At 49.1% G+C, this 14661-nt stretch overlaps 1 protein-coding gene across 2 annotated transcripts in view; it reads right to left on the bottom strand.

Moving 5' to 3' along the window:
* Positions 1-3265: 3265 nt before the first annotated feature.
* Positions 3266-14661, bottom strand: part of P3H2 (prolyl 3-hydroxylase 2) — a 54232-nt gene continuing 42836 nt past the window's right edge. The window contains exons 4-15 of one of the 2 annotated variants that reach the window (XM_031603417.2): positions 12762-12893; positions 11739-11881; positions 10434-10523; positions 10174-10214; positions 9677-9771; positions 7409-7536; positions 6910-7005; positions 6682-6832; positions 6071-6188; positions 5553-5628; positions 5256-5396; positions 3266-4536 (exon numbers count right to left, since the gene is read on the bottom strand). In XM_031603417.2, the coding sequence (XP_031459277.2) occupies positions 4444-4536; positions 5256-5396; positions 5553-5628; positions 6071-6188; positions 6682-6832; positions 6910-7005; positions 7409-7536; positions 9677-9771; positions 10174-10214; positions 10434-10523; positions 11739-11881; positions 12762-12893 (1304 nt within the window). In that variant the 3' untranslated portion in view covers positions 3266-4443. The other variant, XM_090147400.1, reaches the window with a different exon arrangement.

The raw sequence follows: 14661 nt of genomic DNA, 5'->3' as shown, positions 1-14661 counted from the left end.
AGTTAGGAAACAAAATATTGCACAGTGCTACATGGAAAAAAAGAAATCTGATTAATTAAAGGTGTGGGTGGGTGCGCAATTGCATCAAATTATCCATGCGTCATGGCGAAATGGGAGATAAATGCATGGATATGGCGTGCCAAGGAGGCAACCAAGTGCACTGGTGTGGGAATGGGGGTGATGAGAGCTTGAGGGTCACATCCAGCATGGGATTAATGCGCAAAATGCTGGGAAGGAAGGCAGTGGTTGGGAGCTTCCAGCAGCTGTGCTGTGCATGGAAGGTGGAGGGCTGATGGTAAAAGTGGTGTCTAAACCACATGCGTGCGTTGGATTTGCTCAACTGTAACAGTGGTGACTCAGGTGGAGGGGTGGCTGGATGTGCCCCACCTTCCCTCACTGCCCCCAGGGGAAGGGAATACTGTCATCAGGCAACTGTTCAGGTAGGAATTGCGTGGTCTGGCCACAGGCAGTGGCTGTCTGGGGTTGTTACAGAGGTGCCTGAGAGGGGAGGAAACTGGCTGTAACAGAGATCCCTGCCAGGGACACCAGAAGGGAGGCAAGGACAGTGGGTGGGTATGTTGTGTCCTGTGTAAGGTGTATCCTCCTGCTGTACAGAGAGCTCTTGGGAGTGGTGAGAGCTGATTGTCTCCATCTGTGCTGCTCTGGAAGGGTATGAGCATCCCTGTTGCTATTTAAGAAGAGCAATGCTGACTGGGAAGCCAGGTGAGGCTGGTAGAAGGGTTGAACAGCTCTCTTGTGGGTAGTGGTGGAGAGCCCTGTATCCATCTGCAATGGTCTTTTGCTCCCATCAACCCAATTGATCTTCCCAAGAGAGGGGTCAGGTGCTGGAACAGCCTCCCCAGGATGGTGGTTGTGGCACTAAGCGTGCCAGAGCTCAAGAAGTGTATGGACAATGCTCTCAGACATAGGGTTTGGATTTTGGGTGGTCTTGTGTGAAGCCAAGGGGTGGACTCAATGATGATTGTGGGTCTTTTACGGTTCAGGATGTTCTATGATTCTATGAGTGCCAGTTCATTGTGCTGCAGTGTCCTAGGGGCATGGTGACTGGTGCACGGCTGCCTAGAGGATGAAGCAAGGAGACCTGATGGATTTTTCCCAGAACAGGAAGTATTTCAGAAGAAAGCAGCACTGCTGGCAAGGATCTGCATGTTAAAGTTGAAGGCAGCAGGGAGAGCCCAAGACAGTGAGCACCAACTCCGGGTGGAGCACGGTGAGTGTAAGGCACTTCTGCTCAAGCTAGGGTTCATGGCAGACCTCAGCCTGCCCCATCCTCTCCTGCTTCCATGGGCTGCCTTGAGTAAAGGCTTCTAGTGTCATTTCACATATTGGGAATGACAGCCTCACATGGGAGCTGTTTTCAGGGCTCCAGAGAGAGTGAAAAAAGAAGAAAAGCGCAGTGGGAAGAGGAGAGGCTAAGGGCTTTCCCTGCCCGGCCCCTTGCTCAGTGGAGCTGGAGGCAGGTAAATGTCACCAGGAGACAGATGTGAAACCACGCAGCTCCTGCTGCCTCACCCGGAGCCAGAAGGGATTTTTGAAAACAAAAATAAAGGGAAAAGTCAGTCTCCACCCATCCACCCGAGTTGGCCAGCAGCTCACATACAGCAATCTCGGTGCTGGCAGCACTGCTGCTGCACACTGCCAGCTCTGAGGTGTCGAAATGAAAGGAGAGGTGAACAAACAACCCCAGGTGCCTGCGAGGTGCTGGTGAGTTTTGTTTTCCCCTGTTGTGGCCTCCCCAGGAGCAGGCAGCTGTCTCTGTGTGCCAACCATGGGCTCCAGGAGACTGGGGTGGTGCAGAAATGATGGGCATTAGCTCCCACCAGTGTGCAGCTGTAATGGAGCAGGGCTGTGTGGGCCATACTCACAGTGCAGCACTTCTCTTGCAGGTAGGTGGTGAGGTGTGGGCTTCCAGTTGTGGAAACCAAAGGGAGGAGAGCTTCTTTCCTTCTTTTCTAACGTAATTCTTCCCCAAAGTGGGACGAGCCCATATTCATCTCACTGCCTGTGTTACCACGGCCAGTTGTTTTGTTTTGCCTTCTTTTCCCCAAGGTAGGACAAGGGTGTGGGCAGATGGCAATAACTTTTTTTTTTCCTCCTCAGTGATGTTTTTCATCCCAGCTCCTCCAGCATCTCTCAGCCAAGGCTCAGCCCTGAGTCTCCAGGAACCAATGAAGCTGTTGGTCTCCTTTGGCTCCTGGGAAATAAAGGGGACATGCAAAAGGTTTAACTACCTCCAGGTTACCAGACAGCTCCCAGTGCTTTGGCTTCATCTGTGGATAATTGCACTTGGAGGCATCCATTCCATCTCTGATGCCACAGCCCCTGGTGTGGGGTGACTGCTCAGGCTCATACCAGTGGGTGCCAAAACCAACCCCAAGGTGAGCATCTGCATTGAACAGCACCTCATAGAGCAACAGGCACATGTACACAGAACCACTAGTTTTCAAATACTTTTAAATTCTCCTATGTTGTTTCCTTTATTTTTCCTTTCTCAGCTGTCATGCATCAGCCCTGCTCATCCAGCCTGCACTGCTGATTAAGGCCAGGAGGGGCACACTTCGATTAATGAAGAGCAGTGCTGCAAGCAACGGAGCTGAGGGTGCAGCTTTGGGGGCTCAGTCAAGGCTGGAGGAGCTCAAAGCTCTCAAACACACATCAGCCCCATATGCAAGGCCTGGTGGGGAGCTGCTTCTCCCAGGAGCTTTGGGAAGCAGCTGATAGCAGCCTGGCAGGGGAAGGAGCACCCCAAGGAGTAACATACTGCACATTCTGCATTTTTCTGTCATCTTGCATTTTTCAGAGACATGGCTGCCCTTGGGGCAGACTGTCACCCTCACAGCCTTCAGGCCTCTCTACTCACTCTGAGAGTTAATCTCAGGTGCCAGATTCCTATGCTATTGCTGCAGAAGTTAAAGAAGTTAAAGTCCCTCTGAAGAGGGACTTTGCTGGAAGAGAATGCTGGAAAAGTGCCTCTGATTCATGGCAAACACCTGGCAGGCACTTCTGACAGCAGAGAGCAGGGTGAGGACACAGCCCTGTGTGATCAGAGCCCTTCCTCAGGCTTCAGGGCTGAGGAATCCTGTGTTTGCAGTTAAGTCCCCAAAAGCTGCACTCTCTGATGCTCCTCCAGCAGCACAATGCGCGTACAGGGCAGGGATCCTGAAATGAGCAGGCCAGGAGGAGCAACCCTCAGCAAACCCCTCTCATACTTAGGTAAAGACACACAAACCCAAATGTGGTGTCACCTTTGTTTTATTTCCTGTGGATTTAGACACAGCTCCAGTTAACACCACAGCCACAAACCAGCTCCTAGGAGCAGCAGAGAGCAGGGTCAGGGGGGTCAGCATAGGTGTGATGGGGCTGGGCATATAGGGGACAATAGACTCTGTGGTTCTGCTCTTCAGCTGCCATCCACTACTCCCCAACCCCTCCTGGGGCTGTGTTAAACACAGGGCTGGTAAGGAATCTCTTCCTAGGAAGCCAACCTGCTGCAGTACTTCAACAGCCTATAGGGACCGGAGGTGACATCCAAGAACCACAGCATACCAGCAGCTTGGGGGCACTCATAGTGTTCTCCCCTGCTGGCGCAGCAGTTGAAGAGGTGGAGCAAATCAACTTTCCCTCATCTTCCACAGGGTCTTCCACGGGGTAATGGCATCTCTTCCACAGCCTGAACAACTGTTTATGCAGAGGGCAGAGCAGGGGGTAGGAACATGATGATCTTTAAGGTTCCTTCCAACCTAAGCCGTCCACTGACACTAAGCCCCTGGTTCCCTGTATCTTGCTTCTGCAATCTCCCCATGAAAAGACCACCTTGCCCCTGGCCTTGTAGCCAGTGAGAGAAAGGGACAAGACCGCAGCTGGGGATGCAAGAAGGAAGAAAAAAGCCAAATCTCTACTGCCAGAAATGGCAGTGCTGGCTGAGGGGAGCAGAAAGGCACTGAAAAGGCACTGAGACAAAGCAGCAGGGAGCAAAACAAAGCTCCTCAGGGAGGTAAGCTCCAACCACAACCCTGGCAGTGATTTTTAGGGCAGCTCTGCTAGGTCTCTAGCCAGAGCTTGGCATAGAGAGGGAGATTCATCAGCACACCTGAGACATTTCTCTAGCAGAGCCTAAAGAGAAGCAGCTGCTTCTGGCTGAGGAAGATAAAAGGGGTCCTCTAAGGGGGTACAGCAGGGCTGAGTGGGTCCTGACTAGTGCTCAGAAAGGACAGGGAACCCCAGCAGCAAAGACAGTCTGAGCAGGAAAGGGATGAGGGGTCCCACTGCGAGCTGTGCTAAATGCAGAAAAGGCACTCCCAGAAACTCCACAATCATATTAACCTGTTAATTTATACAGCATCTCTGTACAAAAATAGAAAAGGTTCTAATAAGATTAACAATATTAAATAAATATTTAATAGAAAAAGTCTTTGGCCTAGTTCATAGCTCATCCTTTGGGTTGATGTTCATTTCACTGGGTCCTAGGTGCTCCTGGTCCAACATGGCGATCACTTCATCTGCCTGGATTCGCTCCTGCAAGCAGGGAAGGGCAGAAACCACAAAGCAGAGCTTCAGGACTCACCCAGCACAGCACACATCTCCTCCAAAGACCTTCAGTGCACAAGGAGGGCACATGTGCTGAGGATTTGCTGGGCAGAATGAATCCAAATCTCTGTTCACCTCAATGCCTAATTCCCTCCTCCCTCCCAGGTGCTGTGGTGAATGGAGCAGAGCTGCCATACTCCAGATCCCTTATCACCATCCGTCTGGCCTTGAAAATCTCCAGGATCCACAACCTCTCTGGGCAGCCTGCATCAGTGCCTTGCTGCCGTCTCCATCAAAAATTTCCACCTAACATCGAACCTAGCTCTCCTCTCTTTTAGTTTAAAGCACTTCACCCTTGTCTTATCAGTATCTACCCAAGTAATAAGTTATCTTCCCTCCTGCTTATAAGCTCCCTTTATCACCCATGCTGCTCCCGTTCATCGGGTTATTGGCCACTAGGTGTCAGGAACGGACAGCCCCAGCCTTGCACACAGTCCTCCAGCACTCTGCTCAGCATCTCATGCAGCAACCCAGCCCAGCCTGGACAGCTGGCTGTGCCCCTGGGTACACATCAGGGAAAACTGCTCTAGGGTCTCCTTGTGTCCTCGTGTCCCTGGTGGGAGTGCAAATAGAGACAGTGGGACTGAAGGCTAAGGATGCTCTGAGTGCCTGCCCTCTCCCCCTCACGCTGTGATGGAGAGACTCACCAGCTCTCTGTAAAGTGGGTCCAAGGTAAACCACAAAGCCACAGCACACCTCTGGCCTTTGGTAACTGCCTTCACCCCATGTGGGTTCTCACCGCCTGACGAGAAGCTGACCATTCGTCCACACTTGGGCTTGATGGATGCCTGCAGGAAAACAGGCAATGAGGGTGGCACGCACTGGCCATGTGTGGGTTCCCTGTGGCCCAGGATTCCTGCATGGTGCAGTCTCTGAACTGACCAGGAAATGTCTCAGCAATTACCTCCTGCATTCAGCTCAGCCAGGAAAGGGCACTGACTCACCGTCACTGTTTTGGCATCCATCTCAGTGAAAATGAATTCGCCGCCTTCAAAATCTGCATTCATGTAGAGGAGGGCACTGTGAAAAGAAGGAATGCCCCGTGGAGATCACTGCTCTGGGTCTATCATCCTATCATCAGCCCTCTCTACTTCCTCTCACATCAGCCAGAACAATCTTGTCCAAACACAGCTGGTTTGGAGCCACAGCTGTTAACCAGCATATCACTCCTTGACCAGGGCACAATTCTCAGAATGTCCTAAGTCACACCAGCTTCCACCCTTCCATTTCGTACCAAAAAAGCCTCAAAGACATACAGTCCTGAAGGCCACACTGGGACCTCCCTACTCTAAAATATTGCAGAGCTATTACAGTTGAACTCCAGCTTGCAGCTTAGCCATAATGCTTGCTGCTATCAGCAAGGACCTGTTGAATGTCACTTCTGCCATCACTGGGATGCACCAGCTTTAGGATTTACAGACTTGCAGCAGCATGCTCAGACCTGGGGAGAAACCCTTCCTACCTGTAGTCCCGAAAGGTGTAGGCAGGAGGCTCCTTCCAGCACTCATTGGCCTCAGGGTCCAGAAGGCAGTTGTCAGCATGGATGGGGTGGCTCAGGTCGTTCCTCCTCTCCTGCTGGCCTAGGCAGGGCCATGGGGAGGAATGGGGGAAGAAGGGGTGGATGAAGTGGCAATGCCATGCGGTGTGAAGTCTGTCATGGAGGCAGCATGCCCTGGCCCCGCTCCAGGTGGCGTGGACAAGCAAAAGGAGCAAAGAAAATGTTGGGGAGAAGAGGCAAACCTGAGGAGTTGGATTTGCACAGCTTTGCTTGTTTGTTATTGATGGGAAGAGAGATGGAGGGCTGAGAGATAGAAAGGAGAAGGGACAGTGAGATAGAGGAAAGAGAAGAGAGAAAAGAGGAAGAGTTGGAGACACAGAGCAAGAGAAACCCCAGAAATGAGCTTCTTTAGGATAGCAGCGCCCACACTACATACGAGTGACTTTGCCCAGCTCTTGGCCTTCACTTCAAGTACCAAACAGAAAGAGAGAATCCCAGACTCATGTCCCCACTTCCCATACTGTCACCCCCCACGGGGGACTCAACACCAGCCCCGTGCCACCCCCAGGGCTCACCAGAGAGAGCGGTGCGGCACACCAGGTGCGTGTAGGAGAAGTAGAGTGTGGAGTTGAGCATGAAGTAGGACTCGACGATCCTGCGGGCCTTCTCGCTGATGTCGTAGAAGAGCCGGGCGCTCTTCAGTGGGACACGGCCCTCATAGCCATACTGGGCAGGGACAAAGGGTGAGGAGTTAGGTGCTGTGCCAGCTAGAGGGAGAAGGAGAGGAGAAAAGGGAACTCTACCTTGAGGGCTTTGAGGACAGTGGCGCCTTCAAATCTCTCATTTGGGGTATGGGGAGAGGTTTTGCCCCTATAGCCATCTCCAGCCAACATGATCCCCTGCCAGGACAGACACAAACATGGGTGACTGTGAAGTAGTTCCGCAGGAGTGTGTGTGTGCATGCATGTTCATTGTGCACACTATATGCAATGGGGGGGGTGGAGGGAAAATCTGCAACGCAATCAACTCAGATCCTCTTCCCTAATCCCTCTTCCCTAATCCCCCAGGACCAGCCCAAGGAGGACCAACAGCTCCTCTGCTGGAGCTAAGGGTATATTATTAGGATAAGCATCTGAATGCTCTCCACCAGCATCACACCATTTGCAAGAGAGGATCAATGAACAAGCCCTGAAGCCACCTGTAGACAGACAGAACTCAGCTCCGACAAGACAAACGTTTGTGAGAGCATCAAAAACAGAACCCACAAGGCAGCCACATCCCCCACAGACACAACCCACTCACACTGGCCACTCTGTGAAGCTCCCGGCACTGCTCCTCTGAGATGACGTTGTCCAGTAGCACTCGTTGGGTGCCATTCAGCTGCTGTGAGTTGTAGACAAACTTCACGTCGCTGTAGAGAAGTGGACCCCCTGATGGAAAGAGAGACACAAAACAACCCTGCTGAACATGACCTGGCCTTACAGACATCTTGTACCATGGCTGAGGGCCAGCTGAAGTCACCCGGGTGTGCTTCCAGGGAAATGGCTTTACAGCAGAAAGCAGAGCTTGGCCTCACACCAACAAAAGAAACAGAAGCAATGGAAATGCCCAGAGGTGAGAACAATTTGCTGCAAGAGCATTAGCACTTTCCATATTCTCATTAGCAGTGTCTTGCAAACGCATCCTGAAAATGCCAGAACCCAACAGGACACAATGAGAGACACTGGCAAGCCTAGCTCTCCTATCCATTACTTTTCCTTGTGCAACTCCTGATGGCTTGGCACACTTGCCATTATCCTCAGTATTTCTGCCTTTTACCCATGTAGAAGACCCATCACTTATGCTTGATCCCACTGGGGAATGTAAGATCTGGGGGATGCTGAGGACAATCTTTGTCCCCTGTAGTGGCCATGGAACTGCCACAGTTGTCCCTTCTCTGCAACAATCCCTCACTCTTGCCTGGCTCGTAGAATCATTAAGGTTGGAAAAGACCACTAAGATCATCTTGTCCAACACATAGCATCATTCCTCTTTCTCAATTGCTCTCCAAATAAAGCCTTGGAAATGGGAACCAGGTGTCCTGGCTTTTATATATAGATATCTCTTCATTTCCCAATATTATAATGAGTTTGTATTGTTCAGTGTCATGTCACTTAACCCTTGAGTTTTAAAAACAACATGATAATGATAATATTTTAATGATAACATTTCCTAATCCTGACTGCCCTGAACCAAACAAGCCACAGGACCAACACCAGAGCTCATCTACCCTCCTGCAGTCACGTTCCATTCTGCTCTCCCCTGGTTCAGAGCACACAATACATTAACCCATGGATCAGCCCTTGGCAACCACTTTCTCACTGTTCATTTAAAACAGGAGGGATGGATAGGGATTATTTAAAGGCTGGGCTGCTTTTCAAGAAGCCAGAGCACGCTCCAGGATCCTTGGTGCATCATGACCTAGTGGGCTTTTACATTTCCTAAGGATACAATTGCAATAGGGTGAGTTTATTTTGGAAGAGAGCCACGGATCCAGGGCTGATATCAAAAGATCCATGTGTATGCTCTGTGAGAAAAAAAAAAAAAAAAAAAATCACCCCAAAGATACTGTAGAATTCTTTGGGCTTTTGGAAGCGAAGGAACCAATAGAAGAGGGGAAGGGGTGAAAGCATTCAGAATAAAAGTGGAGCACAACATTAAAGCACACCTTTCCTTTCCTCTTCTGACCTTTTCTCTTTCCAAGAAAAAAGGGAAACAGAAAGAAATAAAGCAGCAGGGTAGACAAAAATCCTTTCCTTTCAGTTTTCTCTGTAAATTAACCAGCAAGAATAAAAACACGGCACAGAGAAAGACACAGTGAAATTATTTGGTTGCAAAGGCAAACAAACCAACAAATATAAATAAGCAAGCTTACTGCTTGGCTTAAGCAGCTCTTCAACATCCTCCTACTTTACGTCTGTGGCTAAAGAAGGGGAAATGACTCTGAACAAGATACTGAGCAGCAAGAGAGAACTGAGAACTTGAGCCACAGAAAGCTGTGAATTTCTTCCATCCATTGGATTACACAGAGGTTCAACTGCCAGCTGCTGTGGAGCTGGCCCACAGAACACCTCCTGGCCTGAGTTCCTGTTTTGCAGTGAGGAGCACGTACTGGTATTTGGCCACAACTAGTTTTTCTAAATTGTTACGAGGGAAACCTCGTCTGTTAGTAGAAGATGTTATGGTATTTTCTGTGGCTGCTGAGAATGTGCTGAAATCAGTTGAAAACCCTGCCGATGGGCCTTAAAACTGAGTCATCTGGGGAAAGCCAAAGTATGATGTAACAAGCCAGTCTGCAAACAGAAATGGTCGTTAATGCGGTGCAATGCAGCCCATTTAGCAAAGCCAGTGTTCCCCAAACCTAAGGCTGACAGCATCCTCCTGCAGCCCACACAATAGGGAACATCCTTTAAAAGCACCTGAAGGAAAGGTTACTGCTCAGGTAGGATTGGCCATCACTGCTCAGCTGCCAGCCTATAGCAACAATAAAAGCATTCTCTGGTTTTACTGAAACATTTTCATTGGACTTACCCTCCTTCAGCTCTCGATCTGGTTTTGGTGCAGGTTTCTTTGTTAGGGACAGCCGGGGCCCCTCCTCTGGCTCACTGCTGATACTTGATGGGACACTGAGAAGCGAGAGAGAAGAGGAACATCGTGACTTTGGTCACAGGTATCCAGGCCTGGGAGTTATGTTGCTTTGCACATATTGCAAGCAACTATGTAAAAAATAAAAAAAAAAAAGAGCAAATTAACATTTCATACAGATGTCACAAGTAGAAACCCACCAGGAAAACCAAAGGGTTTTTTCCATAATGGGAGGCATAGTTCCCACCAGCAAAGCAGAGCTACCAACAAACCCTTCAGAGCAGCCTTGGCTTTATCCACCAACTTCCCTCTGCTCCACTGTTTGTTTTGAGGTACTGAACTATGGGAACCCCTGTCACGGCCACGCAGTGTGATGGGGTGGCTGTGGATGGGTATCCTCATCACAGCCATGTCACAGGGACCTGAATGAGGTGCTGGCTCACCTGTGCTCATCTTGGCGGGCACCGTACCTCTTCCAGTAGTTCTGAGGGAAGAAAGAAGGCTGATTTTAACTTGATATCCACACGCAGCCTTCGCTCCTGGCTGCCTCCCTTGTTTGCCATTTCCAACTAATGGACACGCCAGCCCAAGACTCAGCTCTCCAGTGACCCACACAGGACTCACTTTACAATATTAAGAGATCCAAGGTGGTCCTATGGCTGTGAACCCCTGAATGCCCCACAACAGCAGACCCAGGCCTTACCGGCTCCGTGTAGGTGAACCCCAGACCAACTGCAGCCACCCGCAGGAGGTGGGACTCCAGCTTGTGCCGACGCAGTAATGCTTTTGCTTCCTGAAAGGAACAGGAGAAGAGAGGATGTTGCACGTGGAATTTCTTCCAACTTGAGATATTCTGTGATTCTAAACTGAGGGATGTTTAGGTCACGCCTTACAGCAACCTCACGAAGCCTAACATCCCCAAATACATATGAATAGAACCATGGAAAACCTCTGAATAGCTGGGTAAGATGGTGACTAAGGGAACCCAGAGCAGGAGGAAGGCCCAGGCTGCTGGAGCAAGGGCCTTGGTTGGGTTGTGCCTCAGTTCCCCTGTCCTTCTCACAGGCAGCAGCATCGCAGCCTGGGATACTGGATGCCCATCATAAAGGTGGGAATCGTTCACCCAAGGGTTTCTTTTTTTTAATGAAAGATACATAAACAAAATACTGGGCTTTATCCTACTTTGCAAAGTAAAAACACAATTGTTTTCTCACAGAAAACTTCAAACCAAAGGATAACATTGAAATGCTTTTCTCAGCATCTGTTTTTTCCCTTGGATCTGCTTTCTCAGTAGAGACAATGATTATTCTTGTTTCCTTCCTTAACCTCTCTCTTTCCAAGCACTTCACCAAATTCCCTAAGGAATGGAATACCAAATTTCTGCCCACCTCTCCAATGGGAACGAGCCTCTGCATGGCTGTGATGGGACACGAGGAACAGCTCTTCTGCACCGTGAGACAGGCAGCCCTGAGCCTGAGGATGAAGATGCCCTGAAGCCCATCCCTCTGGATGACTGAGAAACACTGCCTGCTGCCTGACCCCAGCCTCACCCTGCTCCCCACAGGACAGGCTGAGCACTCAACTCCAAGGCAGCAACTCGAGCATTAACATTGACATCCCAAACTTCCCTTGGGAAAATATTTCCCAGCACTCTCTTAACAGAAGTTGCCCTCTGCTCAGTGCCTTGTTGCATTCCTCCTCCACATCTCCTCCAGAACACAGAGGGAAGGGAAAGCTTCTGCTTGAGGCACACAGACATTGCCCTCGCTGCCCTTTCTCGGGCTTTGCTAAGCTGAAGGCTCCATTCACAGAAGATCCTGCTCCCTAGTTTCTCCCTTGTGCTCTGGACATGCACCATTACAATCAGCATATCTCCACCTGGCCCAGCAGCTCCACATTTGCTTTCAAAGCGATGCCTGTGTGGGAAAGCTGCCAAGCTGCTCTAATTCCTAGCAGATGCTTTTGTTAAAACCTGCACCAAGGACTTGTATGGGATACTCAATCTTACCTTTCTGGGCTTGATACTGGCTGGATCCAGGGTACCTTCCAAGAGGCCCTCATAATAAGCTGCGTTTTCCAAGACGTCTTCATCATCTGGGTGGAAGAGGAGGTAGGTCCTGGCACACTCCAGGGCTTTCACATAGTCACCAACTGGGAGATAACACAGCAGGTGTTAGGGGCACAGCCTCTCCCACGTGCAGCTGCTCTTTGGGGGTTCTCCACCAACTCATTAAACCTCCCATTTTGGAGAATAAAGCTTTTTAAAAGGCCTGCAGACTATGTGTGAAACACTGCTGACTTTTCCACCTCTCTTCCCACTGCACTGATGAATGAAGAAGCATTTGATTTGAACCTAAATGTTGACCCTCACTCATTCTGCCCTTTTCAGGAAAGCATCTACCACACGAAATAATCAGAATTCTGCCTGGGCTTTCTTTTTTAGAACAGAATGTAACAAAATACCATGCAGGACCACAAAAGTGATGAAAAAGCACAGCTGACGGTGGTTGACTGTGTTGAATAGTGGTGTTTCACAGCTGAGAACCTGCTCTATCAAATAGCATTACTGTGCTCTTTGTTGTATTTTCCGTGGAAATAAATAGGAGGCACTACTTTTGGAGCAATCTACGTAAATCAACTTGTAATTACTTAAGGGTTTCAGAAAGCTTTGAACTTATAAATCCCCAAAATTTTAATACTGAAAACCAAACAAAAGGATCCCCCAGAAGAACAACCTCTTTTAGAACTAATCATGTTTAAGCTTAGGCTTTTAAAACTTGGCTGGTGGTTTAAAATGCTTTTAGTATTTTAATGCAATACATAACAGTGCATTTCAGCTGATCTGAAAGGAAAAGGACTTTCAAACACAGTTTCCCCATATCCTTTGCTTCCTAATTCTTTCAGACCATGCCATGTATTGCGGTAGCACAGACATCAGGGGGAGATATCCTGATGTCCCATGAAACAAATCATACCTGAACAAAGCCCAGCAACACACGAGAGCTGTAAGGAGCAGGAAGATGGGCCTTACCTCTGTAATAGGCAAACTGCAGGTAATCGTAGTGGAGGGGAAGGAAGTTTTCGATGGGTGAGATGCGGCCCGAGCGCGTGGCGAGTTCTCGGACGCAGTCATGTTTGCAGGCCAGGACTTGCATGTAGTGATCTGATGGGAGAAAGAGGGAAATGGTGATGCTGGCACCAGTACAGACAGCTATCATGCATCCCCAGCTGAAGGGCATACAGCTCCAGGCCAGCAGCGACTGAGCACCTAGAGGAACAAGCTCAGCCTCCTTTCCAAAGCCAACAGAGAGCCGCAGTCACATTTTGCCCATCCCTAAGAAGTGCTGTTCTCCTCCTGCCAACTGTAGAGGGAGCCTGAGCATCTCTTTTGTGCCCCAGGAGATGCCACCACTGCCCAGGAAAGTGCAGGGTTGGTGACAGGTAGGGGCTCAACCCCAAGAGCCAACTCCAAGGACAACCACAAAGCAAGAGAGGTGTGAGGACAGTACGGCCAATTTCACAGCACCAATCAGCTCACGCTGGCAGCAAAACCCATGCACTCATTGCTCCTCAACAGCATCTCCCGGGTAATGAAAGCATGCAGTAAACATCTGCCATCAGCACGTTTTCTGATCGGTGGGAGTACACAATTCAGGCATTGTACCAGCTGGATGATGCCGAAGCCAAAGCTGACATCTGATTCCCGTTTGGAGCCTTTGCTGCAGTGTACGTACAAATCTACTTTGCTTGCTCTGTTTCTGTGCGCTATTAAAAACTTTCAGAAACAAACACAGGCTTGAAAAAAAAACATGTGCTCAGCCACCAAAGCACTTCTTGGAGCTGCCAAGAAAACAGCCGGAGGAATTTGTGCTGAAATCAATTGGAAACTCGAAACAGCCCCCATTTTCTCCAAGCAGGTAGCCTGAGCAGCTGTCTGATTTACAATATACATCCACATCCAGGGTACTGCATTAAGGAAAGCAAGAAGAGAAAGGACATAAATAATTTTGTTGTCATTTTAACCTCTTTAAGCATTCCAGACCTGGAAAAATCCATCACTGACAAGCACTGCTTTCAGCCAGTACTGTCAGGGTACCCAAGAAACAGGCTGTATATATTGGAATCAGTGCACTGAAATGCATCTGTCCCTGGGTGGGGAGGTGTGAGTGTTTCCACCCCTTGCAGTGGCGCAACAAACTAGCTTGGACTGGAAAAAGAATGGGGATTTGGAGAGATATAAACACTCATCCTGTACTATAGCAATAATCCATAGGTTTAAGTTGGAAGAGACTGTTTAAAAGACCATCTAGTCCAACTAAGTCCTTCTCCCACTACATCAGGCTGCCCAAAGCCCCACGCAGCCTGGCCTGAACACATGGAGGAAGCACATTCATACATCAGTGGTTTCTCATCTTGGTAGGTTCCACTAGATTTCTTGTCACCAGGCAAGCAGAACTATGCAAAACCAAAAACGATCTGCATCTGAGTGAAATACTTCCCATGAAAGAAGCAAAACTCCAATGCATGATGCAACTCCAAGACCAAGAGCAGATAAATAAGAGTTCTGCCAGCAAACAATTCTTAATTTATTGCTCTTCTACCCCTTACAACTAATTACATGTAATCTTACTCCCAGTGATAATAAACAGTTTTAATCCCCTCTGGCTCACTCACATGCAAATCCAAAGATTGCACAGCCATGTTCAATTCTGTCCAGAGACTTCAGACAAGATCATACTTAGGTGGGCCTCCACTAATGACAAATCCATCCCTTTGGATGGGAAGGAAATCTACATCCTGAACCTTTTTGGCAACTTTCCTGTCCATCTGGAGCAAGGCCAGGACAACTCAGCTGCTCTCTTCACATGCACTGAAAATCAGAGTAAATAAAACCAGTAAAGTCTAGTTATTAATTCCAGTGAGATTGTGTA

This window comes from Phasianus colchicus, chromosome 10, assembly GCF_987193195.1.
Source record: "Phasianus colchicus chromosome 10, bPhaCol1.hap1.1, whole genome shotgun sequence".
NCBI lineage: Eukaryota > Metazoa > Chordata > Aves > Galliformes > Phasianidae > Phasianus > Phasianus colchicus.
Note: the sequence above shows the minus strand (reverse complement) of the source record. Positions and strands in the feature narration are given on the sequence as shown.